Source organism: Podarcis bocagei, assembly GCF_964188305.1.
Source record: "Podarcis bocagei genome assembly, chromosome: 14".
NCBI lineage: Eukaryota > Metazoa > Chordata > Lepidosauria > Squamata > Lacertidae > Podarcis > Podarcis bocagei.
Genome location: NC_138139.1, coordinates 10,182,263 through 10,207,542, shown reverse-complemented (window position 1 = coordinate 10,207,542; position 25,280 = coordinate 10,182,263). Strand labels below are relative to the sequence as shown.

At 42.3% G+C, this 25,280-nt stretch overlaps 1 protein-coding gene across 3 annotated transcripts in view; it reads right to left on the bottom strand.

Annotated features, from left to right (window-relative positions):
• The window catches only part of ZNF609 (zinc finger protein 609), a 113,882-nt gene that overhangs the window by 67,949 nt on the left and 20,653 nt on the right, over nucleotides 1-25,280 (bottom strand). For all 3 annotated transcript variants that reach the window (XM_081169191.1, XM_081169189.1, XM_081169190.1), the window contains exon 2: nucleotides 18,539-19,435. In XM_081169191.1, the coding sequence (XP_081025317.1) occupies nucleotides 18,539-19,303 (765 nt within the window). In that variant the 5' untranslated portion in view covers nucleotides 19,304-19,435. The remainder of the gene's footprint in view (nucleotides 1-18,538; nucleotides 19,436-25,280) is intronic.

The window sequence follows — 25,280 nt, the reverse complement described above, 5'->3', positions numbered from 1 at the left end:
ATGCAACTTGAAAAGCAGAACAAAAGTCATCTGTTTTAATGGCTGCCAGGAGTATATGATGCCATCAATGCAACATCTGCAGGGGCATACTAATGCAAGATGCAGATGAGCACAGAACCACAGTAGCAAGTATGGAAGACACCCAAAGGACAAGTGATGCTATATCTATAGAAAGACCAACAGAAAGATCTTAAGGTACCTTCAAACTAAATTGCATCATAAGTTATAGGAAGAACAACAGAAATTCACAAAGTGGGGGTGTGAAGTTCCACTTGAATCAGCTCCACAATTTTGTACAAAACTGAACACACAGTGCCTCAATTTACACATCACATTAAACCAGTTAAAAATAGGCTATGGTTTAAATATGAATGTTTAGGGTGCTGTTGCACGTGGCTGAAAAGTTCTCTCGGCTCCTCCCTAGCGCTGCCAGGAAGCAAGCCTTTGACGTCCAAACCTGGGCTTGTGGCTTGCTTTTCTTCAAACAAACCGCAAGTGGTAAATAAGGTTTGTCCCTCACTTACTGATAGTGGTTTGCTTGATGGTAAAGAAACCACAAACCCAGGTGCAGGCTTCACAATATGCCAGAATCTGGCTTGGTGCCTGGCACCATGAGCAGTCAAGTAGTGGAGTAGACTCTTCAGTAGCATGCACCAAAACATGCATATTCACATTAAAAGCACAGAATGTTTTTAACACTATGCAAGTGAATCCCACTCTCCTTCTACCCAGAACAAATTTGTAAATATTTGGTGCAGGATCCCAATAACCTGCTTTGGAGATTAGAAATGTATTCGGCTCCACTTGTCATTCGTGACAAATAGGTATGGTTTAGGTCTTCTCTCAAAATACAGGCTATATAATGGGGTACAATTTAGAACTTAATCTTCCATTCCTAAACTCCTGGCCAGAGACAGCTTAGAGCAGAAGGAAGCTGAACTTTATATGTACCCTAACACATAACTGGCACATTGAGACTACACTGAGAGAAGATTGCTAAAAGAAGTTCAAACCATGCATAATCTAGCAAAGCCTGTGAAGTGATGATCCTGCACTACCCACCTCTTGCAAGATAGAGCTTTTCAGGGGTGGCCTGTCAATGAGGTGAGGTGAAGCCATTTGTCTCAGGTGGCTGCTGCCAGCCTGCCCAGGCTTCCCACTTGCTACTGTTGTCCTTGCTGCTCCCACTGCCTGGGTTTGCTTGCTTGCTTGCAATGGGGAAACCACGCTACTTAACCTAGGGAACAGCTATTGGCATCAGTGTCAATGTTTGCTCCCCTTACACTCAGCCTAGAATAGTTCAGCCCACGCTTTCAACTCCCTCCACTTCCCAGGCAGACCAGCACACCAATGGACAGCTGGAAGGGGTGAAGAGAAAGGAAGGGAGCGATGACTACAGTGGTACCTCGGGTTACATATGCTTCAGGTTACATATGCTTCAGGTTACATACTCCGCTAACCCAGAAACAGTGCTTCAGGTTAAAAACTTTGCTTCAGGATAAGAACAGAAATCGGGCTCCGGCGGCACGGTGGCAGCAGGAGGCCCCATTAGCTAAAGTGGTGCTTCAGGTTAAGAACAGTTTCAGGTTAAGAACGGACCTCCGGAACAAATTAAGTACTTAATCTGAGGTACCACTGTACCTGTTGTGCTGATTACACTTGACATGCCTAGCCTGCCCTCTTCCCCAAGAAGCACCAGCGTATCCCCTCTGGTTGGGTAGGCAGCTTGTCTGATGGCAGCCTGTTCCCTGCGTGGTGGCATGGCCCCCTGGATTCTTGGCACAATCAAATCCAGCTCTTCCTCTTCCTCTTCTTCCCCTTTCCCTTTTTCTTCCATTCTTCCTCTCTTTGCCAGGAGGGAGCAGGCCAGTGCCCAAATCTGAGGGAGGACATCGTTGTGTGGGTGGGAGTGATGTTTGGCCATTTTGCCAACATCAGCAAAACATCCTGGGCCTGCCTTGGAGCTTTTAGAAGTCTGAAAACTGAATGGGGCTGTTAGGAGATGTGGCTTTTTAGAACCTTGCTACCGGAGGAGGGAGATTCCATCCCCAATGCTGAGATGTCAGGTTACACTTGCTCAAGTTTCAATAAACATGCAATTTTTCTTTTTAAAAACCTTATTTTAAAGCTAAAGCTTTGTTATTTTAGAAATCAGGTTCTACAGATTCACCTTGAAGAAAATTAGTTCTAGTTCTTGGCAGCAAGTAAGTGGAATGCACCAGAAGGACCAACGTTCTTGGGGGATAAATTTGATAAATTCATCTCCATGGAAAACAGAAACACGTACAGCAGGGGTGGCCAGCTCCCAAGAGACTGCAATCTGCTCACAGAGTTAAAAACTGGCAGTGATCTATCCCCTTTTTTGGGGTTCAGGTCAAAGTTTTTGAGGTTTTTTTTAGGAAGGAAAGCCCCATTTTGGGAGGGGTGCAGGGCAAAAATGTTGAGCCTTTTTTAAGCGAGCCAAAGTTGTTGAGCTTCTTTGCGGGGAGCCAGTGATCTACCACAGTCGTCCAGTGATCTGCCTGTTGGACGTGCCTGACGTACAGAATAGGACTGACCATTCTTATTTATTTTGCCAACCATTACCAATATCAACTCCCCATTGCTGCACAAGATAACATGCACCGGACTGAGATGGTAGCCAGTGGAAACAAATCACCTATTCTTAAAGCCACATCTCCATGTTATGCTTGCCGCAATGGTTCCTGACTTAAGACAAAATTATCTCCCTGTGCTTATAAATCCTTAATGCATTCTGCTCCAAGTGCTTAGCTCTAATTCCTGGCTAGTAGAAAGGACCAGAAGCAGAGCCCTTCTGAGAAGAAAATAATCAGGCATTACTTAACAGTTCTGCAGGCTGGTCTGGACACAATGCTAATTTAGCATTGGGTTCAGGTGTCTTCTCCCCACCTCCTCCTCAACCATGAAGAAACAGAAGTAGTTGCCTCCATTATCCACTGGCCACAGTTTTAACTAAGGTGTATACAAGTAAGTCAGGGATCACAAAGCATGGGTTGGAGTTGCCTTGTTCAGGCAAGACACTGTTTAAACCAGGGGTAGCCAACTCATTGTCATCTGGTGGGCATAATTTCCTTAAGCCCCAGGACAGCATGGGCTCTGGGAATTGTAGTCCAGCAAGATCTGGAAGGCACCACACTATTAGTGGCTTAAACTTACCAGTTTGGTATGCTTTCGAACTGCTAGGTTGGCAGTAGATAAATAAGTACAACTGTGACAGCATGGTAAACGGCATTTCCGTGCACCAGAAGTGGTTTAGTCATGCTGGCCACATGACTCAGAAAAGCTTTCTGCGGACAAACGCCAGCTCCCTCAGCCTGAAAGCAGAGATGAGCACTGCACCCCATAGTCAAATTCGACTGGACTTAACCATCCAGGGGTCCTTTACCTTTATCTACCAGTTTGGACAGAAAGGCAAACTGAGATTAGTTAAAAAGAGAAATAAATTCTTCCAGCTTCGTCCTTGTGGTCACATCAGAGGAAGTGGGAGGTGAGAGTGCATTAAGTCCTTCCTTGACAGTTATTAGAGTCACTCAGAAAGTAAGCAGCCTCATTTTGAGCACACCAAGTCTAATTCATAAGAAAAAATGTTGGAAATACACAAACAACATGTGTACTGCATCCAGTCCAAACGTCTGCACCACATTTGCTTTTTGGCCTAAGGGATATGGAAATGTAAAACAGCAAGTCACAAAACAGGATGGAAAATAAGGGAGTGCTGTGCTTGGCTGTTCTAATGACAGCCAAATGTCTACCACCAATTCCTCCAAACCATGCTGAAGTATTAAAATGCAGGAAAAGAAACTTCTAAATTCTTAATCCTGGAATTTTGCACTTTTGAGTTAACTTGCTGCCCCCCTGTAGTGAAGTCAGGCCTACACACATTGATTCCCAGCAGCTTGAGATCAGCGTCACACCATAGGAAAATAGCTTCCCTGCTGCTGGGGATGCAAACATGAAGGAGTTCAATGACTGTTTAGAATAGAACTCTGTATCACCAGACCCAGAAATACATTTGACCTCTCAGTAGAATTTGCATCATTAAGTAAAATAAAGGAATGAGGCTGACTATGGAAAAAGAATACGAAGAGAATCAGAACTTTTACTGCTTATGCAAATGAACAAGTTTGGTTGAGGGCAGGGTAGGCAGAAAGATTATTACATGGTCTTCAAGGAAACTGGAAGCAAAGCAAAAGTCACTATAAAAATGGTATAACATTGGTTTTAAGGGGGGAGGGGCTTGACTGTTGTAACAGGTGAAAGGAAAAGTCAGTAAACTGTTGGATTGTATGTGCCTAATTCCTTGTGGATACCTCTACACCTCTGTAGATCCAGGAAATCAGAAAAGCATCCATATTCTTGGGGATTTACACACATTAGGGCTCGGTGATATCTGGTTTTCAACATCGTGATATATACCAATAAGTCATGATGTCCGAAATAAAGATGGAGCTATGTAAAGTTATTGTCTGGCTTCACATTTTTTCCCCATAACATGATTTTTGCATAGAACACACAAACACATCACGATTTACAATATATTGCCAGATTAAATATTATAAAACAGATACTAAGATATGGAGTTCAAACTGGTTTGGGACGATATATACCCCAGCCCTAACACACATCATCAATAAAAATAACAGACTGGAATTTCTGTGTACAGTCTGAGTCTCTCATTATTAAGATGGTTACTCTTGCCCCCCCCTTCCCCATTATGTGCCTCTTTCTAATCCAGGGATAGCCAATGTGATGTCTTCCGTATGTTGTTAGACCTCCATCAGCCCCAGCAAGCTCCCAGGGAAAGGAGAAGGGGGATGTTTATAGGCACATGTGATTTCACTTGCCCAGTCCTGGAGGGCACCATGTTGGCTACCACTGTTCTAATATATTGTTGAGCACGCAGAAATCTGCTAGTGTGAAGACTAGGATACCAGCACCAAAAGCAGAACTATCTGGAAGAGAGAGGAGCTGGATAAAAAAAACCACAGAAAATACGTTAAACTGGTTGCCCTTCATTGATCAATACTGCCAGCACCTTCTACTCACAGAACAGGCACATCAGAAGAAGGCAGCTATTTGCCACAGCTCATTTAGCAATCAAAGTCACATGTGCCAACATACAAAATGTCGAAATCTAATAGTACTGGTTTAAGCAAGGAAGTCCAATTTCCTCCTTTGTAACTCTTGACATCTTGGCCATATGCCATGTTCTTGCCTGGTTTCTGCAACAGAAGGCTTTGAACTGTAGGTCAGTGGATGATAAGGAAATGAACATTCTACTTTGCAAGTCCTCCAAAGGCAGCTGTGTCATGAGCTTATTCATGCATATCTCACAAGTGGAAAACCACAGGGGAAAAAAGACACAAATGAATGGCAGCAGCTGGAAAGCTCTAATACCAAAAAACACTTTCCAATGCCTGACAGAAACTCTTAGTCTCGGCTGCTTAGACTGGATTCACCAAGCAGGTACCATAACCTTAAATAAACAATATAGCACTGCAACATAGCACTTCCTCTTTGGGGAGAAAGGCCAGGATAGAAATTTAATAAATACATAAAACATATGAAAGCGTCTAATAGCCATGAATAAAATTCACTTCAGCAGGGCTGGAGAACCTGCAACCTGCCAGATCCTATTGGACTATAAGTCCCATCATCCCTGAACGCTGACCATGCTGGCTGGGGCTGAGGGAAACAGAGTCCAACAACATCTCGAGGGCTACAAATTATTCACCCCTGCCCTAAAAAGATCTCATTGAGCATTGCTTTGTTTTATACACACGTAGCTGGCGCTTACAAAAAACATCATAAAAACAAGTGTAAGTAATTTTTCTTTTTTTAAAAAAAATAATTTTATTGCATTTTTTCCAGATACAGTATAAAACAACCAAAGAGAGAGAAAAAAAGAAAAAAAGTATAGAAAAAGAAAGAAAGAAAAAGAAAACCAACCATTTCAACAACTTGTTTCAACTTTCCAACGGACTTCCCCACGTCTCCCGCACAGAGCAATCTTGACAATAAATTTATCAGCAAATTATAACCTTGTTTCATGTGTTACTTTGTACTTTCAATTGCAATTTAAGTTTAAATCCCTTATTCTCCGTTTACTCTATAAGCAAACATATTATCCTTTTTAACCCTTTAAACATTGATTCTTTCATTAATATTATCTAATTTCATATATATTCCACTCTCTTTGCTGGGGATAGCATTCAAATTCATGCGAAATCCTATAGTTCATATAACTTATAAAATTTTTGCAGATAATCCTTAAATTTTTTCCAGTCCTCCTCCATTGCTTCTTCTCCCAAGTCTCTGTAAGTAATTTTTCTTTGGGAGTTTTTTATACATGCTCATGCATTACATAAGGGCACAATTAGTCTTCAATCCAAGCCCCCTTCTTACCACTTCACAAATGCCAAGGACCCTAGAAACAAGGAGTTGTCCTAAGGTTTGAATACTGAGAGGCAGTAACACATGCAAACTTGTTTGTATAGAGTAGATAGGAATCTGAGGATTTCATGCCATAACCCTATATGTGGAAACACTCTGCTGACCTGACAAACAACTTTCTTTGCAACTTTGGCCACTCCTACAGATGCCATTCATTAGCTACTACATGCAATTTGTCATCACCTTACCTCAGATGAGTAGTAATTGCTCTCCAATCATCACCTAACCAACAAAATGCACTGCCAAAATGTGCTGCCACTCCTCTGGGACAGGGACTAGACAACATCCTTGCAACTGCACTTATGGCTCTCCATTGTCCTGGTCTTAGCCCTTCAATGTAGATGATAAACAACCACAAGTGTGTGCTGTATTCGCTCAATCAATCAATAATAATACCTTTATTATCAATGTACAACCTGTGTACAATGAAATTAAGGGCAATCAAGGGCAATATTATGGTGGTTAGGAATGTCCACATGTCCTCACCATTAAGGCTAGGATGAAAAGGAAGCATGAAGAATATGTCCTTAATATCAGCTGTTCTCAATATCTGACTTTATTATTTACTGGCTACCAACACAGCAGCCAGTAGGAGTTGGTACATTTGCTCCTGATGATACCTTTACAATCATGTAAACTGCCTGGCATTGCTTGATGGAAGGCAGCAGGAAGACAAGCATGTACCACGGGCTGTTGACAATGCTCCTGCTCTAGCTGCCTGGTCCTCGGCCCCTAAAAGTGAATGACTTGCCAGGAGAGAGGGGGTGACAGCTGAGGAAAATGACTTTGACACATATATCATATCTGCTGATCCATCTAAAGATGAAAATAAGATAGAAGGCTCATGGTGTTCTCTCACCTTGGCTTTCTCTCATTCAGAGTTGCTTCTGCCAAGATGTCTCATCTCTTACGTTTTCATAAATACCATATATTCCATGCCATAGAATATGAAGTGGAGCTAGCAGTTAGTTACCCCCTCATAAATTGCCTGCAGTGCTGAACTGCTATTTCCTTACAACTATTTGATATTTCCCAATAGCTTTCGATATCCAAACTTTCTGCAAACCTAGCAGTTTTTACATCAGCGCAAGTAGATAAATCTGTACCGCTGCGAACGGTGTTTCTGTGCACTCTGGCTTCCATCACAGTGTTCTGTTGTGCCAGAAGCGGTTTAGTCATGCTGGACACATGACCCAGAAAGCTGTCTGTGGACAAACGCCAGCTCCCTCAGCCTGAAGCAAGATGAGAGCCACACCCCATCTTCACCTTTGACTGGACTTAACCATCCAGGGGTCCTCTACCTACTTTGGAGGTCTTTAAGCAGAGGCTTGACAACCATATGTCAGGAGTGCTCTGATGGTGTTTCCTGCTTAGCAGGGGGTTGGACTCGATGGCCCTTGTGGTCTCTTCCAACTCTATGATTCTATGATTCTATTCTATGATTCTACCTTTACCTTTTTATATCCAATTTGTTCTATAAAGAGACTCAGAAGCAGTCAAGTGAATAATGCAAAGGCAGTCAGGAAGTTTGAAAGTTTTTTGCTTATTGTGTTTTGTAAAGGAAATTCTAAAAAATGTAGGAGGAGGAGAGTCTAGAGAGGACACACATGCTTTCTATTTCCACCACCCCTTTCAAGGCCTCAGTAGTGGACAGCCTCCTAACCCAGGGGTCCAGCATTAAGGTCTCTGCAACATGGATACCTTTCTTTGTAATACAGTGGTACCTCGGGTTAAGTACTTACTTCATTCCGGAGATCCGTTCTTAACCTGAAACTGTTCTTAACCTGAAGCACCACTTTAGCTAATGGGGCCTCCTGCTGCTGCCATGCCACCGAAGCATGATTTCTGTTCTCAGCAAAGTTCTTAACCCGAGGTACTATTTCTGGGTTAGCGGAGTCTGTAATCTCAGGCGTATGTAACCTGAAGCGTATATGTTCAACTAGTTCTTTCATCTGACCAGGACCTCGGATGGGACAACTGCATTAATAGGAGAACAAATCTATGAAGTTTGCATGTTGTGATTCCCAACCGTAATGATACAACTCCATTCAGGATTTGGAGTCTACACTAAGTCATCAGCTTAAGCAATTCCAGCTATTCTGCAAGCTGACACATACCTAACTTGTTCACAGAAATAACTACAGACATACATTAATGCAGTGAAGCTGCGGGAATTGAGAATAGTTTGGGCTTAGGTTGGTAGAATATCAAAATCTGATTTATAATATTTAGGCTCTCTAACAACCTATACAAGGTTGGGGCATAATGAGAGGATTTATGTTGAACTTAAGGTCCCAACATCACACAGGTCTTTGGCAAAGACACCATCTATTAGGAATATTAGTTTGATGGTTTTAAATATTTATCCAACATCCCTTAATCACAGGGATTCTTCAGCTGGATAAAGCCATCAGCATATAATGAACAAATAAAAGCAGTGAACAATTCCATTTCAGTACCACAAATAAAACTCCATTAAAAGCTAAATAGAAAAGTAGCATTTCCTACAAATAATCTGAGGGGAAGACAAGACACCACAAATTTCAGGGCTGATCTGTAGTTGCCAACCACCTCACCTCAGAAGAGAAGTAGACCCTCAGAAGATTATTAATGGTCAGCAGTGTTCATTTTAGGAATGAGTAGTCAGTAGAGCATGAGACTCTTAATCTCAGGGTCATGGGTTCAAGCCCCATGTTAAGCAAAAAGATTCCTGCCTTGCAGAGGGCAGGACTAGAAGACCCTCGTGGTCTCTTTCAACTCTACAATTCTATGACTCTATGATTCATTTCCAGTTCATGTCACTTTCAGTGCCTCAACCTGGTGGGATAATGAAAGTTCTGCAACGTAATTTAGTCCAGGAGGGGCTGTGCAGGTCAGGTCAATAAGCATCAGAACTGATTGACTGAATTGGCTATGAGTAATATTTTAAATACAAACAAACAAACAAATACAGAAGCAGGCCATCCTTGAACTCTCTGCACAAGTGGGCTGGAGAGAACTATATTTCAAATGCATATTGCACCCAGAGCCACCATTATTTTGCATCTGCTTTTACCAGATCTCTGAATCCTCCTATCTTTACCAACCAACAGCGGAAGAGATGGAACTGTGATTCTCTCTGCAATGTAAAGGTTAAACTTGTATAGTATTTTACTTTTTTATCCATTTTCCAAAAAGGTCTCCATGTGTTGTTGTTTTAAAAACCCAAACCTGCTCCCAGCAGACTGTGTGTCAGCTGAAATGTAAGTGAAGCTACAATTAATATTCAATGGCAAAACCTATTCCTTTTGATCAGGCCCTCTGTCAACTAATTAATGTTTTTGCTCTGCATCCAAGTCTTTCCTTCCAGGCCAGATAACTCTCACACCCAGCCTAATTAAGGACACCTATGGGATTTACAGTACCTCCAAGATTGTCAGAAGAAGAAAAATCATAGTGTTCACTGTTAACTTACCTGCATATTTGACTATTTGATCCAGTTAGAAACTAGCTTGGTTCTCATGTGAACCATGAAAAAGATGTTCTAAAAGTGATGAATCACACTGTTTCATATCATATAGGGTCCTGCTTTTTTATTTGTATGAAACACCATCTCAGCATGATCCAAATACATTTGGGTTGATGACACAATATGGGAAAGTTACAATTCATGGATACCAAAGGTTGTCTTGATCACCAACCTGAAATACAAGCTGATGGACTCACAGCCTACAAATACATTTTATGTTTACACTACAGTATTTTTACCTTCAGAAGTTAGCACTTTTTAAAAAATACATCTGCTTTTAAAAAACCTAAATATTTTGGTTAAGTAATCCTTGGTTCAAACCTGACCATTCAGAATGAACAAGGCACGATATCAATATAGTGGCCAAACTGGACATCACACTAAATCATCAGGAGAAGAGTGAAGTAGCACCATCTGACTAATAGCTTATTTTTTATTTTTTCAAGAGCGTTTGTAGATGAAACATATTTGATCAAATGTAGTAATGGACAGAAGCAGATTGAATAGTCAGCTATAAGCAAGTAGAGGACATGAACATTCAAATTTCATTTAAAGAAATATCTACAGTATACGAGTCCCATTATGCACAGCATTCAAAAATGGAGAAGTAACAGCTACATATCTCTATAACAGCCATAAAACCTGTAGTCTCTGTTCAACATTGAATTGACACAATCAAAATTTTAGTATAAGTTTCTGTTCAAATATCTCACATTACATTGTCTCCCTAAATTTACATTTGACTCTGCTGCAAGGTTTAGCTCAAACTGTCAGAAATATAACTGGAGGAAAATCTATGCTTATACAGTGGTACCTTGGGTTACGAACTTAATTCGTTCCGAAGGTCCATTCTTAACCTGAAACCGTTCCTAACATGAGGCGGGCTTTCGCTAATGGGGCCTCCCGCTGCCACACGATTTCCATTCTCATCTCGTGGCAAAGTTTGCAACCCAGAGCAACTACTTCCGGGTTAGCGAAGTTTGTAACCTGAAGCATTTGTAACCTGAGACATCACTGTATATAGAAAAAACCCTAACTATGATTCTATGAAATACAGAAGACCTTAACTTTATCTGGAGCTAGGAATCAGATCTAAATGCCACTGTGCCCCTTCATCAACAGCAGCAATCCAATTAGTGTTTCCTTCCAGGGTACATATACCTGTATAATATCAACTAATATAAATTAGTATGTGTCCTTTGGCAGTATGCATCAGACAAGGAAGCCTGACTTTAAAGCAAACATCAAATGGACATAGATCTGACAGAAAATCAACAATTTTATTTTTGTTTATTTTAATCTACTGTTGGTTAAAACAAGCCACCAGCCCCAGTTCCTATGTAAAGGGAACTGTACTTCATTGTGAATGTTTCTTTCTCTCACATGCATAGAAGGCGGAGAATGTGCAAACTTAAGGCTTGCTGCAATTGTCTGACCAAGGCTATAAACAACAACTTACAGATGGTTAAAGTGAAAAACCCTGGTTGAAAACCAGTCAAGATCAAGCTTTTTGGTGTGTCTTCCTGGATATGAATCTAAGTAGGAGTATAATTACTCCACTTGGAAGAACTTCTCCAGTCTATGACAGTGAAAAGGCATGCATTCAGAATACTGTGTGTCTGGAACTCTTAACAAGCGGGGCTTCTTAAAGTCCCCTTTCCTGCCGAGTAGCATCACATTAGTAACCCACATGTTAGAGATGCATGTTCCCACTCTTAATAAAGCTAGAAGAGTGAAACAGAGGGAAGCCATTTAGTCCGCTGCTCCATTCTCTGCCTTCACTTATCAAGCATCACACCAAGCAGGAAGAGCAGAGAGTGCTGACAATAGATGGAATTGCCGGTCTGCTAGACTGCACCTCCCATTCCTGCAGGTGCAACAGGAGCTGCTGCCACACAGCAAGAACCTGTCATTTATAGTGTTATTATCTGAGAAAGCCGCACCACAACCAGAGCATCAGAAGCTGCCAACCACACAGACTCAAAGCTGACAGAAGGAAAAACCTGAAGCACTTAAGTAGCATTATGTTCAGAAGTGAGGCACCTTCCTTCCAAGATCCAGGTGATCATCCCCATATTTATTATTCAATTTATTACCCATCTCCTTCAGCAGCAGATTCCAGAGCAAGTTATGACAATTTAAAATTCAATATTAAAAACAATTCAGACACAAGAAGGGGGGGGGCTGGAACACCTACCTCAGATGTCCAAGAGCATATGTTGTCAACCCTGTAATGACGTTGCCAGATGTACTGTGTGGGTCAGGCTTTAGCAGAGGTGAAAAACACTGGACTCTCGAGCAGAACTGACTAGCGAACATCTACTTTCTAAAAGGTGTCTACCAATTAATGTAAATGTGAAGTGCAGGTTTTCAGGGCTGAATTAGATTAGCTCTTCCCACATCTGCAAAGTCTTCCCTACAAATGCCAAATCAGCCATTTCCTTCACCCTTACAGATAGGCTTCCTCCTCTGTAAAAGAGTTTGGCTGGAGGGGAAAACAGAATGATACCAAATAAGCTCTGGTTTATGTATGAATAGGTAAAGGGGGAGCGGATGGCGCTGTGGTCTAAACCACTGAGCCTCTTGGGCTTGCTGATCAGAAGGTCAGCTGTTTCAATCTGCATGACAGGGTGAGCTCCTGTTGCTTTGTCCCAACTTCTGCCAACCTTGAAATTCAAAAGCATGCCCGTGCAAGTAGAAAAATAGGTACCACTACAGTGGGAAGGTACATGGCATTTCCATATGCTCTGGTTTCCATCACGGTGTTCTGTTGCACAAGAAGCAGTTTAGTCCTGCTGGCCACATGACCCGGAAAGCTGTCTGTGGACAAACGTCGGCTCCGTTGGCCTGAAGCGAGACGAGTGACACAACTTCATAGTCACCTTTAACTGGACTTAACTGTCCAGGCATCCTTTACCTTACCTTACCTTCTATGTATGAATGATACCTAGTCAATTGCATCCCTCAGACAACCAACCAATGTGTTACACTGTTTGCTAAATGTCTGCAATAAAGTTTTATACACATGGATTTTGAGAAGACAACTACTGCTAACTTCTGTTTGGGAGGAGGAAGAGATGGGTGTTGCTTTCTGCTCATCCATCTCCTACCACAAGCTCCACTGCAACCTTTATGGCTACAAACACTGTAGAAAGCAGTTTCCCAAGCAGTTCCCAGGCTTTTTTTAACAAATAATAATAATTAATAAATTAAAATAAAAATGTGCACCCCACCCCCAAGACCATTCCATTATAACTATCCAACCTCTCAAAATTTTAACATCTCTTGCAATGGTTTGGCCCCTTTCCATTTTAACAGTACAAATTCTATGAATACTTTCCATCTATCCTCAAAATCATTTCTCCTGCATACTCCCCATCTTACCTTAATAGAACATGTTAATTTATCATTAATAGCTATATCCCACACCTCTTTATACCATTCTTCCATTTTATATTCACCTTGCCCCTTCCACTTCCTAGCTATAATAAGGTGTGCAGCTGTCAATAAATTTGTGAGCAAGTCATTCATAGCCTGTGAACCTTCCACCTCATCGTAAATTGATAATAATGCTACTTTTGGTCAGCTTTAACCCAATGATTTCTGTTATCTCCTTAAACAACCTTTGCCAAAAAGCTCTTCAATTCTTATACTCTGCCACACACAAAAACAAGCTGCTAGTACTAGATCTTCTTATCCCAATTCTTGCCATGAATAGTTTATAGCAACAGCAGGGAAGAAAGCTATCTGCCCATACACTCCCAAGCTCAGGCACCTGGTTTCGTTTGTCTTTTGCATGGTGAGGCTGCACCACTGTGCCTACCACGTGGCAGTGGTTGCAGTGAAGAAAGCCTACTCTGCTCTGCCACTATTACGTCTGCAAGCAGCCATCCAGCAGAGCTTTTCCAAACAGTGAATGGGCTTGTAGAATCAGACTAAAAGATAGTTGCTCTCTCTTTTACATCTGAATTAGGGGAGGCAGTTGAGATGTTAGACCAGTGTTTGAAGGCAGTGACTGGCTGCATGTGAGCCAATAAACTGAAGCTGAAACCTGGATTCCCATGTCCAGAAAGGGGGGGGGGCTGCCCTGGCCAGGGTTGAACTTGCACTACTCTGGAAGGAGCAGTTTCATAGTTTGGGGGTGCTCCTGGATTCAGCACCTTCACTGGAGGCTCAGGTGGCCTCAGTGGCTGCTGTACCTTATGCTCTGAAAACTTCCAGATTGGATGCAAATGCGTTCTACTTGGGGTTTCCCTTGAAGTCAACTTGGAAACTTCAGTTGGTTCAAAATGCAGCAGCCAGATTAGTGACTCGGGTTTCATTTAGATCTCATACAACCCCTGTTTTAAAACAGCTGCTGCACTCATTGCCAGTTCATTTCTGGGCCCAATTCAAGGTACTCGCGTTGATGTTTACTGCCTTAAATGACTCAGGCGCCAAATATCTGACAGACCACCTCCTTCCCTGCACATCCTATGAGTGCTGGGGTTGGCAGCCCTCTTGTCAGCTACTCCACCCTCAGAGAGGACATCCTCTGTGGCAGCCTCTGTGGAACTCTGTCCCCACAGAGGTGTGACTGGCACCCTCATTATATAGTTTCTGTAGAATGCTGAAGATGCACCTTTTTACCCTGGCTTTTTTGACACCTGAGGTATAGGTTTTTAGGACCCACCTTATTTTTATGATGATAGGATGTTTTCTATTGCTTTTAATATTGTGTTTTAATGTTGTAACCTGTCCTGGGACCTTAGGGTGAAGAGCAGGAAATAAATCTATCAATAAATAAATAATCCCATACTATTTTCTCATTCTAGTCTCAAACTTTGTCAGAGCTAAAGCAGTCCTCCCTGATCATTGCAAGCTTAAAGTTTCCTAACAAAGGAAATGTAGGGCGAATCTGATGCATCAAAAAATCAAACTGCTGAAGTCACAAACATCTACTGCCATTCCCTCCCCCCCCCCCCAAAAAAAACCCCAAATATACATAAGAAGCTAGCTGAGACTTAGGGCACTGCAAGAACACGTGAAAGACAGTTTTTGAAATACTGTTGCTCCCATTTTACAAAGATACAAGACTATATCATTTATTTAGCAGACAAAGCATATTTTTCAATTAGCATAAGTTTGCTTTTGGCCATTTTTACAACTATAAAAAGGTGGACCAGGCAGTATGCTCAATTTGACAAGGACAGTCAATTTGAAGTTCCAGGATTTGTTTCAGAAGCTGGCTCAGACCTTGGATTCTGGATTTTACATATTAAGTTGCTATTATTTTTCATTGTACAAGCGAGCTGGCTGGGGTTGGAGGAAGAGCAAAGCAGTCTCTCTGTGTATACCAATAAAGTATAATATATCTCAACGGAAATTCAAGAAATCCCTAACCTACAATCAATAGGAAGCAAGGAATTTAAAGCTATTTCTGCAATATGACAATAAAACTATCAAGTGAAGGCACTCTTTCTTCCCTTATATTTAAAAACACACAAAGCAACCAGCCCCCTTCTTCACAGGCTATTCTGTATACTCCCACCCAAGTGCTTTCTGGCCCATGGAATCATCAGAAAGGGAAAGAGAATAACCTATTTATGCATTTTTCTGCTTTTCTTTCTGATTACACTAGTATCCTAGAAATGCAGAGATTTCAGTTAGTAGCTATGAATAGGTTTCTGTGGCACTTAAAACCAGAGCACATCTCTCTCCGCAAACAGCTCTTGCCATAAAATTCATGATATGAAGGTGATGAACCTTGACAGCTCTTCAGAGAAAATGAACACTGAATCGTTTTTTAAAAGCATAAGCAAGGCCTCAATCCCCTACAGCTTGAAAGCATTATTTCCCTGTTGGTAAATCCTGTTAGATTCTGCTCCACTCACTGTAAATCCAAGTCCTAGGTTTTCATTCTTGTTGAAGTATGTAAACACTCTTATTTCCTTTTCCCCACATCAGTATCTTCATTTCAATTTATATCTCCAGCATACAAAATCATTGCCCACTATGATCCAATGAGCTGTCACACACCTAGAACTACTAGGCACAGGAGAGTCACACAAACACTTGCTACTTTCAGGAGCGAGTTAGAAATAATTGGCCAATTAGGCTAGTCGGCATAATCATCTTTACTAATATGACCCACAAAATCTTGAACATTTCCGGGGGAGGGGGAGCCTTGGAAAGGCCAGGTGAATATTGCAGCATTATTCACAATCCATAACCCTGCTTCCTTCTCCGCAAAATCTGTGCTCAGTGTCTTAAACATCTGACTAGAGAAGCAGCACATTGTAGGTTTGTTGGGTGGATACAGCAGCAGGAATTTATCAAATTATGCCCCAACACAAGTTTCTAGGCCAAAAGCCCACTCATGAAACCTTGTAATTCCCCAAGGAGCTTTATCTGTTTATTCCTTCTGTTCTTTCTAGCAGAGGTGACTCCATTCTCTTCATGCACCTGAACAGGATAATAAGCCACAGCCACAGAGCAGAAAAGGTCCCTACAGTCCCACAAATAGAAACCATACAATAAACACAACAGAGAGTCAAGAAATTTATCTGTTTGGTAAGTGACTAGGAACAAATTGACTAGGGTGCAATGGGAGAAGCAAAATCTTATTCTCTAGAGCAAAACAAAGGTGGCAATGTGGCCACACCCATATCATCCTTAGCAGGTTACAGTGTTTCTGCCTAACTACCATACATGTCAAGAGATGCAGGTTAGGAACTTGGTTCTCTAGCCCTTGCGAGCAAAGAAAGCAGCTCATAACCACCAAAACACTGTGGTAAGTGGCACAATGCAGCACTAAAAAACCCAACCCAACCCAACCACCTACTTAGACAAGGCAGTCAGCTGAAACAAGGGAACATCCAATTTTCCTTTAAAAGCATTTGTCATAGAAGTTACAAGGATGAGCACAAGAGTATCCTACAACCTTAGCCCAGTTGAACAACTTCAAAAAACCTTTCAGTCCAACTTGTTTCTAAGGAGTTGTAAACTGACTGAAATAGGACATGATCTTGAATCTACATAATCCAAGTAAGTCAGGAATCCACTGGGAAAGCAGAAAAGCCCCCTCCCAAAACTGCTATCATAGCTGCTTGCAGGTCCAAACATACCAATTTGCTTTCTAACCTTGCAGAGTCTGAGATGGTATATCAGAGAGCACAGTTTGTCATTTCTTCACTACTAGTGTGTCATCACTAATTTTGACTACACTATTCTAATATTCAATGTTTAACATTTTTTGCTTCAATTAGAATAACTGTGATTGGTCCAATCTGTTTTAAAAAGAAAAAGGGCATACAACCTTTTCTTAAAAGCGGGGGGAAAGTACAGTTAATCTACGTCAGGAGATCCAGGTTCTGAATTCTTGCTTAAGAACTTAAACAAGTTAGTATCAGACTAATGTCTATACTAACCCAGCATTTTTAAAAATGCATTTATTTTGGCAAGAATCCAAGGAAACAGGTGTAACTGGGGTCATTGAAAATTAGCCATGGCCTACTTTCTGACTAGCTCCAATCCAACAGCAAAAAACAATGAGCACATAGTACAGAGATGATTCTGCAACTTTAAGCAACCAATCCTGAGAAAACCAGCTTTTTAAGAAGAGAGTATAACAAAGACAATGGAGGTGACCAACAAATGTTGAGGTTGTATTGTGACCCAACTGCCCATGCCCTTATAAAAGTCACCACTTTCATAAATAACCTTAAGCAAGAATAATCTGAGCAAGTCTCACAAGCCCTGAACCTGCTAGACAAGATCAGGATGAGAAATTGTGTCACACAATTACTGGAGAATATTCATTTCCATGTGGATTATTTCTAAGGACTACTTCACACATTCATTTTTATATGGACATAATTCTCATGTAGGAAACTGCACATATTCCACATATACACATTGTCACATGCGATAAACACATATTTTGTTGCATCTCCATATTGCAGAAACCCAGCCAACTGAAGTCACATACACATATCTGTGGCAAAACATTAACCATATGCAGCCATCTTTATGTGGGTTATCATTCAATCTCTTAACAGAAGCAGTATCAATGTAGGACTTTTATTAAGCATGAAACAGTTACAATTTCAAGTCATTATACAACAATATGACCCTACCATGAAAGAGTGCTTGTTAGGACAAAGATGGAATATTTGTTCCCTAAGAGATGATATACCCCAGCAAACATCTACATGTGGAGGTTCAACAGACACCTGATCAGTTACATCTCATACAGCCGACAAGGTCACAGCTGTTGTGTCCCCCACAGGAGTTTTGATAGTTTTTAAACAGCAAAATAATCATTTATTTCCAATGATCTTCCAGATTTAGAAGCAGATTTAGCCTTCCTTGGTACAAATATCAGCCTAGTCCCAGTAAAATGTAAGAATCTGCCTTCATTTCCAGCTCATGACCAACAACAAGCCCATCATACACTATGGGACAAAATATGCCCTTTAAAGCAAAGAAGAACACTGTAGTGTTTGGCATTACTGTGGAGACCCTAATTTCCAGCAGCAGTACCCTACCAGGCCCAGCCACCAGCCCACATCTTACCTTCTCTGCCTTGACCTTTTTGAGCTGTCGACACTCACTGTCACCATCTTCCAGCTCCGTCTTAATTCCCAAAGGATTGAGTGCAGATCCTGTGTCAATAGCTATACTTCCAAGCTGCTCGGCGGCGGCAGCGGCGGCAGCAGCAGCAGGCTCTGATCCTTGGCCGCCATCATACTGCCCAACCCTAACAGCCAAGGCAAGAGGCTGGAGTACACTGGGCTCCTTTTCTGCTGGAGCACCCGCACCCTCACTCCTTTCCTTCTTACTCTTGGACGAACCCCCCTCCTTCTCCTTCTTTGAGTTGGCCACATTTCGAGAAGCCTTGGCCGATTTCTCAGAGCCCTTTGGGGCAATGGCAGCCACCAAGCCACTAGAGTTCACGCCATCACCAGGTCGCCCCTGAACCTCCTTCTTGCCACTGGTCCCTTCACTTGGAGTGAACAGGGAGGATCCTGGGGCAGCCTTGCCACTGTCCTTGCTACTCTTACTCCGTTTGGATTTGGATTTGCTTTCCTTACTCTGTGGACCTGGCACTGGGGTCACAAACTTGATGTTCTCCGGCAGTGTCGCCACAGCATTCGGTGCTGGTAGCCCCACCTCCTTGGAGCCTGACATTTCCAATTTTTGTTGGTCCTTTTCCAAATCCGCGTCCAGGTCAATGATGAGATTCCCTACTCCAATGTCCCATTCATCCCCACTGTCATACGTCTCAACTGGGTTTGCATCCACTCCTTTCCCTCCGGAAGCTCCACTGCTCAAGGACATCTTAGAGTTAACGACCCACCTCAAGGTTCAAGCCTCTTGTCTGCTCCCTCAGCCTTTGGGTATGAAGTAGCAGCTTCGGCTATGTTCTCAAGCCTCCAGTTATCAAGGTGCGCCCAGATGACAACATAATTGCTGAAAGGGAAAGTAAGAACAATGGATATTACATTACAGTTACTCAAGAAATGGGTCTAAGAACCAGTACACAAGCATATATGGGAAGGTGTTCACATTCAGACAAATAAAGATACACATGCAGACCAGCTGAACATATACTTATCTGTTCCCCATACTTGTACTACCCAACTGGTGTTACACTACCATCACTACTACCAATGCCACTGGTGGTAAAATACTACCATATAATTGCAATGTGTAGGTGGACTATAGTAGAGCTAAGTTCCTCTCCCCACACCAAAGTACTTTTATGATCAAATTAAGGCACCAAAGTTAAAATAGCATACCGGGCCTTGTTACGTTAGCACATCAAAGAGAGAAGCACAAATCCCAAAGTATTAAGGCAATATGCTGCTTGTCAATCTGTCCTAATTGTCATACCCATTGAAAATATATATTTTTAAAGCACCATAACTGTAAAACTGCATACATGCATACAATTTTATTTGTATGCTGGCTTCCCACAGTTCAAACCACACTCAATGTGACTTACACCAAAAAAATACACAATGGAATTCGTCATAAAAATAATAATAAAACATTAAAAGTATGCATTTTTGTATGTATTTCATGACAGGCAACCAGCCTTTTGTGAGGAAGTGGAGATGTCTGGCCGCCAGGTCACAATGCCACACCAGTCAGATGGTATGGGGGGCAGCTTGGAACCAAAATACATGCCTCTTTTGGTGCTGCACTGCCTTGGCTAGTCAGGCTCAGAAGCACTTGAACAGGGGCAACCCTTGTGCCTGCTCAAAGGTGCCACCCGTCTCTCCAGTATGAGCCGCCACTTTGTTTCTTTCCCTGCTTCATGCTTGAGAGGTGAGAGAGTCTGGTGAGCGTTTCCTCTTTGGGCTCCCTGCCTTCTTCCCTTAAATCTTTTATTGCTGAAATGATCAACTCACAGGTGGGGGCAGTGAAAGAATCAGAGAATCAGAGTTGGAAGGGACCCTAAGGATCATCTGGACCAGTGATGGCCAAACTTGGCCTTCCAACTGTTTTGGGACTACAATTCCCATCATTCCTGACCACCGGTCCTGTTAGCTAAGGATGATGGGACTTGTAGTCCCAAAAGAGCTGAAGGGCCAAGTTTGGCCATCACTGATCTAGACCAACCCCCTGGAATGCAGGAATATGCGGCTGTCCCTTATGGGAATAAAACCTGCAACCTTGGAGATATCAGCACCGTGCTCTAGCCAATGCAGATGATCTGGCAATACCCGATTCTCTCACTCGCCCGCTCACGCCTCTCTTTTTGTTAAATGCCCTGTTTGTGAGGTATACTATGTGATCACCCTGCTGACTTGTGGCACTTTACTGCTCTCTCGGCAGCTTTGAATAGGAATGGGGCTCTGCTGGGGAAGAGGGCCAAACATGTATTTACTTGAGATGCATTGCACCCCAAAGGGTGCTCATCAATGGTTCCTCTTCATCCTGGAGAAGAGTGACTAGTGGGGTGCCACAGGGTTCTGTCTTGGGCCCGGTCTTATTCAACATCTTTATCAACGACTTGGATGATTGACTCAAGGGCATCCTGATCAAATTTGCAGATGACACCAAACTGGGAGGGGTGGCTAACACCCCAGAGGACAGGATCACACTTCAAAACGATCTTGACAGATTAGAGAACTGGGCAAAAACAAACAAGATGAATTTTAACAGGGAGAAATGTAAAGTATTACACTTGGGCAAAAAAAATGAGAGGCACAAATACAAGATGGGTGACACCTGGCTTGAGAGCAGTACATGTGAAAAGGATCTAGGAGTCTTGGTTGACCACAAACTTGACATGAGCCAACAGTGTGACGCGGCAGCTAAAAAAGCCAATGCAATTCTGGGCTGCATCAATAGGAGTATAGCATCTAGATCAAGGGAAGTAATAGTGCCACTGTATTCTGCTCTGGTCAGACCACACCTGGAGTACTGTGTCCAGTTCTGGGCACCACAATTCAAGAAGGACACTGACAAACTGGAACGTGTCCAGAGGAGGGCAACCAAAATGGTCAAAGGCCTGGAAACGATGCCTTATGAGGAACGGCTAAGGGAGCTGGGCATGTTTAGCCTGGAGAAGAGGAGGTTAAGGGGTGATATGATAGCCATGTTCAAATATATAAAAGGATGTCACATAGAGGAGGGAGAAAGGTTGTTTTCTGCTGCTCCAGAGAAGCGGACACGGAGCAATGGATCCAAACTACAAGAAAGAAGATTCCACCTAAACATTAGGAAGAACTTCCTGACAGTAAGAGCTGTTCGACAGTGGAATTTGCTGCCAAGGAGTGTGGTGGAGTCTCCTACTTTGGAGGTCTTTAAGCAGAGGCTTGACAACCATATGTCAGGAGTGCTCTGATGGTGTTTCCTGCTTGGCAGGGGGTTGGACTCGATGGCCCTTGTGGTCTCTTCCAACTCTATGATTCTATGATTCTATGATTCTATGATTGCTGACAGGGGCAGAGGGGGCAGAAACGGGAGCAATACCCTGCCAGCAACAGCATCATTCATTCCTTTAGGTTAGCTAGAGCCCTGTGGCTTATCAGTTTAGAAACAGTATGAACGGTAAAATTAAATCAGCAAACACCCATGTAAAGCATTCTCAAGTTGCAGGTGGAAACCCAAATCTGGGCTGGTCCAGAAAGTGCCCATAGCATCCTAATTTGTTCTTACCTGAAAAGACTAGGTAACAAACTCTGTACAGCAGGGAAGGAGGAATGTTTTTAAAGCTCTTGTAACTTGTGTGTGTGTATCTGAGACCTACCCTCCCATTACAGCATGCATATTTTTCCTGCAAGAAATTGCATTAGCAATTCGGTGTGTTTGTGTGTGTAAATTTATTTTAAACCTGCCATTTTGGCACTGATCTGCAGGGCAACACAGCACCAAAAGACACCATGAACCTCTACTTCAGTCACAGACTCCTCTCCCTGCACACCCCGCTGGCGCACAAAAAAGAAGAAGCAAAAAAGCAAGAGAGAGAAAAAGAGGGGGTGGTAGATCTGTCCCCCCATGCCCCTAAGCGCAGCCAGTCAGACTTCTTTCCTGTGAGCCCTAGAACAGGCTGCTGCTGGGCACTTGTATTTCCCTTCAAGGCAAAGCAAGCAGTGCACAGAGCCTTGCTTCTCTGCCTTATCACAAGCAGCATGGAGGACGCGTGCTGCTCCTTGTTGCAAAAGAAACATCTTTTACCTCAAGAAGCCAATTCCCTCTCCCAGAAGCCAAATACCAGGGAAGAGTCACTAGTCACTCATCCTTGCATGCCACGCTTTGGAGCAACAGAACTGCTGTGTGGGAAACAGCCTTTAAACTGGTGCATATTCTATTAAATAGAATATTTTAAAGATAGAAGAAGGCAGGATGGAATTGTATGATCTTTTAAGTGCAATACAGTGGTACCTCGGTTTAAGAACAGTCCTGTTTAAGAACAATTTGGTTTACAAACTCCGCAAAACTGAAAACAGTGTCTTGGTTTGAGAACTTTACCTTGGTCTAAAAACTGAATCCCAACGGTGGAAGGGCACCGGTGGCGGGAGGCCTCATTAGAGAAAGTGTGCCTCTGTTTAAGAACGGTTTTGGTTTAAGAACAGACTTCTGGAACAGATTAAGTATGTAAACCGAGGTACCACTGTAATTCAAACTACAAGGGGTCAGTATTACTTGCACCTTTTTACTGGAAGTGTAAAATAAAATAAAGGAGTTCATTTTTTTAGGGAAACCTCATTTTTTATGTCAGACTAAATGATAAGTTAGGGTTTGTGTAAACAACCAATGAGGATTTTCATGCTAAATCCTAATTATCAATATAGAAGGGTAGGGGGTTTTTTTAGGTGCAAACATTTCCCACAGACTTCCTCTCCTCCGTATTCATGGAGTTAACATACTACAACCGCAATGGTAACTTGGGGTGGAGGCAAACCTTCAAAGATACCAAAGATCTTAAAATGGTGGAGCATCACACTACTTTTATAAATATTTGCATCAGTGCTCCTGTACGAGGGAAGTGCTTTCCTTTACACAAATAATAATATTTGAACTTTGAAAATAATCGTGTTATGTGAACATGGGTGGACAGAGTAAGACAATGTCACTCGCTGGCAACTCCACCTATCACAGAAGCTGTGAGTTTTGCAAACTGAAAGAAAAAGGTTCTCACCAGTGTGGTTAGAGTACCTGTTATTAAAATGTGATATTAACAATGTGTCACTGGTGTGAATTGTGTTCATGCGTTTTGAAAAAATAAATGGAAAGTGCTGCTGTATTGGGAGTAGGCAGGTGACCAGCCATTCTGTTTTTGTACCCGTAACCCAGGCTCCAGGAACCATTGGTGAAAAGCTTTTCTATCCCAGTTTCTAACACTGCTAGCAATAAAAAGGAAAACCCAAATTTACATACACAGTTTGATGGCTGAAATAGTAGATTATTGTTAGTATTAATTTGCTTGTCACTTCTCACAACCAAGGAATTCTTGAAGCAACTTAAAAGTAGAATTCAGTACACATACTCATTGAAACAATACTATACAACGTTTGCTCTGGCATGAAAAAGATGACATGCTGGCACCCTGCAAGCTTTCCTTGGGAGTATTTCATGAGCTGCAATTGAGAAGGCCCATTCTCTCACTGACACCCTCCAAGCATCTATTAGTTGGGCATGCAGTGAAGGGCCTCAGATTATGGGCTCTGGCAAATAGCTATGGAGAAAGGTTAGATAGAGCTGTGCAGATACGCAACATGTGAAGACCAAAAGTACACAAAATAGTAATGCATGGAATGCATAATGGTTCTCCCCATCATGCTAGGCTACAATTACTAAGTGACCAAGCACACTATCTTCACGAAGACTCTATACAGTGGTACCTCGGGTTACAGACGCTTCAGGTTACAGACTCCGCTAACCCAGAAATAGTACCTCGGGTTAAGAACTTTGCTTCAGGATGAGAACAGAAATTGTGCGGTGGCGGCGCAGCAGCAGGCCCCATTAGCTAAAGTGGTGCTTCAGGTTAAGAACAATTTCAGGTTAAGAACGGACCTCCAGAATAAATTAAGTTCTTAACCTGAGGTACCACTGTACATTAAGTATTTCCCTGGAGGCTACAAAATAGCAAGCCAGTCACTCCACAAGATAACTATATGGCAATTATATTTTCAAAAGATAATTAACACGTGAAATGGCATTCTTCCTAGAAGTGAGCCAAATTCCACCAAAGGGTAGTTTCAGGTACACCTTTGAAGCCCATGGCCGCCCACCAGCTTTGGCTCTCCTTTAAGTGTTTTGATTTTCTGCTCCTCCATCCTGCGCGCAGGAGACTGATGATCTGCCATGTTTACAAATGTGAAACACTTAAAGCTGACACTGTTTTCAAAGGAGTCTAAAAGGGTTGCTTGGCAGTATATAGCCAGAAACAGGTACCCTGAGCCATGTCAAAGACTGAGTCATCTGACGGGCTGAGATAGCCAACCACTGTCTACAGAATCTCTGGTTCCTTAATTCTAGTAATTTGCCCCCTGACAGGTCATTATAGATTTTTAACCCCATGAGCCAATGCCTGGTATCTGAGCAAGATATACAGACTTCTTATCTCTCTTTTTTTCAGTCCTCACAATAGTGATTTTATTAAATTAATTGCTTTTATAAAACATTGCAGATGTCATAATTGTTAACATAGCAATGTGCCCAACTGTCATAACTGTTGAAGTTTGCTAATCAGGATTCCTCTAAATGGGGGGAAAAGAAGAAATGAAAAACATCAAAGTCTTGTGAGAGCTTAACTAAAGCCACCCAAAACTGGTGATAAAGAATTCTCCCAAAGAGTCAG